Here is a 3,013-nt window from a genome sequence, read left to right as displayed (position 1 = left end):
CAGTGCTGTTATTGGTTCGGTTGGTGCTGGTTCTGTGGTCAAACCGACACCAACCGGCAACTCGACATGTAAGAACCATTTGACCAGATGGTGAACCATGACCGAATCAGGAAAATTATGTCAAAATATTGAGAAAATCATATTAAGACTGTCCATCATGCCTGCGCGTCGTAGTAGTCAGCCTCGATAGCCTCCTGCGCATCAAATGGACTGACATCAACATCGATATCATCCTTGTTCTTCATACGCCGCGGTGCCGGTGTTCCCAACCATTGTCGCACGAGCTCGAGGACCTCAATCAGATCGCATTTGAGGCTGTTACGACGGTAGGTGATAAGGTCCCGCGCGGAGCTGAATGCGCGCTCGCAATCGTCGCTCATCAGTGGTATTGCGCAGCAGTCGAAAGCCAGCCTCGAGAGTGCAGGATATTGTTGGCGTCGCTCGAACCACCACTGCAAAGAATCGAAGACCTTGATCTTCGGGTTGTCATAGCCGCACTGCGCGACAAAAGGCACCGGATCAGTACCAAGATATTGCTGGAGCTCGTCTTCAGCTTCCTGTGATACCTGAAGCCCCATGTCCGCATTGCCGTTCATAAATTCGAACATCCTATCGCTAATGCTGTCCTCGTATGACCTCTTGGCCGGGACAGAAGACATGATTTCCTGCGTAGCATCGACTTTGTACTCCTGCTCCCAAAGCTCTCGTGACCATCTGTTGACATCACGGTAGTATTGCTGGCCTATGCTATCACTTCTGCTCCAATCTGGCCACAACTTCTGAAAGAAGCGTTGTTTGACAGACGGATCCAAAAGGACGGAGGCAAAGTAGATGGGCGCATCATCGCAGAGCCGAAAGTACTTGAGTGCTTTGTCGTGAGCCTGGTCGAGGTTTCGCCGTAGATACTCGAAAGAGCTGTCGGAAGCGGCGTCGGTTGCCAGGTCGTCCTGTATCACAGTGATCTCATTGATGAGCCAATGGAGCATACGGTACCACTGATTGAGATAGCCGTTGTGGCCTTCGCCATATAGCAGAGCCACGTTGAAATAGGTCAGCACATCGTGCGTTCGCTCAATTTGATGCCAGTGGTTACGGCTTAGTAGATCGTCTTTCAGACCACATTCGCCCTTCACAGGCTTGTGATTTTTACAGAACCGTTCAATGCGATCTCTTAGGTTCAATGCTCGTTTTAAAGCCTCGAAAAACGAGGTCCAGCGTGTCGTGTTATCGGCAATGAGCTTCGAGATGGTCGATGTCAGTAGAGCCCAGTGATGTCTTCGTATCCTTCAAAGCTCTCGTGTCGGAGACAACATTTCGGAAAAGGTATGACATGATAGAGTCTGCAAACCGCGGCACTACGAAGCCTCAACGGGGCAGAGTCGCACGGAATGTGACAGTGTCGGAGGTCGAACTCGCGCTAGTGGGAGTTCACAATCGGTGCCTGTAGTAGCTTCGGGAATGACAAGGAAAATGCCCAATTCAAGCCTGGTAAATGAATTACAGCTTACCTCGAGATCATCGAACTCAGACCATTGCTTGCGACCTTTAACGTTGCTGAACTCCTCGCGGCGCATGGGTGAGGCTCGGATGTACCGTATGATGTTGTGTAGTCGACCCAGGCCACCGAAAGCACGCCAGACCTTGTCTACGGCGTCAAAAGCGCCCTTGCGCGCTTTTAGCTCGAGCTCACCCAAGGTTTTGCCCGCACCTTTGCCAAGCAACACTGCTCTTGCTATTAGATTGCAGGTATGTCCAAAGCATCGGAGACGTCTAGCCCTGCGTTGATGAACACTGAGATAAGGGCACAGCGTTTGTAGGGCGATATCCACAGCGGTGTCGTTGTTCTTGGCGTTGTCGCTCATGAACCACCCAACACGCTTCGCCGTTATGTTCCAACCCTTAACAACCTCAATCAGCACGGCCGCGATGTTTTCGCCTGTGTGCTTGCCTGTGATCCTTCGAAAGGCAAGCAAGCGACGCTGTCTTTTACCATGCCTGTCCACAAAGTGCGAGTACACAGCGATGATGGAGAAGAAATTTGGGGACGTCCAGATGTCGAATGATATGTGAATGCTGCTGACAGCAGAAGAGAGCTCGGCCTGAACGATCTTCTTGCGCTCTTCGAAATCAGCAAATATCCACTTTCGCAGAGTGGATCTCGCGTAGGGTAGTAGTTTAGCGAGACTAGTATTCATGAGCATCAAAAGGTCCCTGAAAAAGGCGTTCTCCAGCATTGACAAGGCAATGTGGCAGTGAATAATCCACATGATAAGCTGCTCTTTGAATCGCTTGAAATGTGCAACATGAACGAGCTCAGCGTGTTGTTGGCACTTCAAGATACTATGGTTGCCCTCTTCGACAGGCTGACCGTCTTTCCCGATCTTGTGCGCCTGCTCAAGATGTTCTCGTGCCGACGAGGTCCCATGGAATGATCGTATACACTGCTTCATCGTGCGTTCGCACAGGTAGCAATAAAAGTGTTCCTTGCGAGTCGCTACCGCAACGATGACCTCGCCATGGTCATAGACTCTCGAGCTCTTCACGCGCTCGCGCGCTTTTGCTTCTTTCGCAATGTTGGCCTTGCGCCGGTATTCGATGCCATTGATCTTGAACGGCTCCGCCTGTTGCGCCGATAGTGGATTGGTAGGATCGAGATGCACCTTAGCTTCTGCTGTCTTAAATGCGTTCAAGAATGCGTCCATAGCATAAGTCGATGTATGGATGTTGGTTTCGTCGCTGTGGTGACGAGGACAAACAAGCCGGACACGAGATCTGCACCAAAGCGCGTCAGAACGACGCGCAGCCCCCCACTTTGTCTGCCAAACTCGCTTAATCCACCATTCACCGCACGGTACACCACAACAAGGCACTTGCCTGATTGGGTAATGGTTAACCGGTTGGTTATAGATGCTACAACCACTACCAACCACTTACAGATCAAGTCGAACCAGCACCAGCCAGCACCAACCAAACCAGCACCGCACCAATAAGAACCGACCCAACAACATCACTG

General features: G+C 51.1%; 1 protein-coding gene across 1 annotated transcript; it reads right to left on the bottom strand.

Annotated features, from left to right (window-relative positions):
• Positions 1–155: 155 nt before the first annotated feature.
• Positions 156–2,702, bottom strand: WHR41_09608 (uncharacterized protein; the record flags this gene model as incomplete). Its single annotated transcript, XM_069378211.1, has 2 exons — positions 156–1,238; positions 1,509–2,702. The coding sequence occupies 2 exons, from the start codon at positions 2,700–2,702 to the stop codon at positions 156–158; spliced, it is 2,277 nt and encodes a 758-aa protein (XP_069224784.1).
• Between the last annotated feature and the right edge of the window lie 311 nt (positions 2,703–3,013).

Source organism: Cladosporium halotolerans (genome assembly GCF_011745625.1).
Source record: "Cladosporium halotolerans strain TM138-S3 chromosome Unknown Sca289, whole genome shotgun sequence".
Lineage (NCBI taxonomy): Eukaryota > Fungi > Ascomycota > Dothideomycetes > Cladosporiales > Cladosporiaceae > Cladosporium > Cladosporium halotolerans.
Note: the sequence above shows the minus strand (reverse complement) of the source record. Positions and strands in the feature narration are given on the sequence as shown.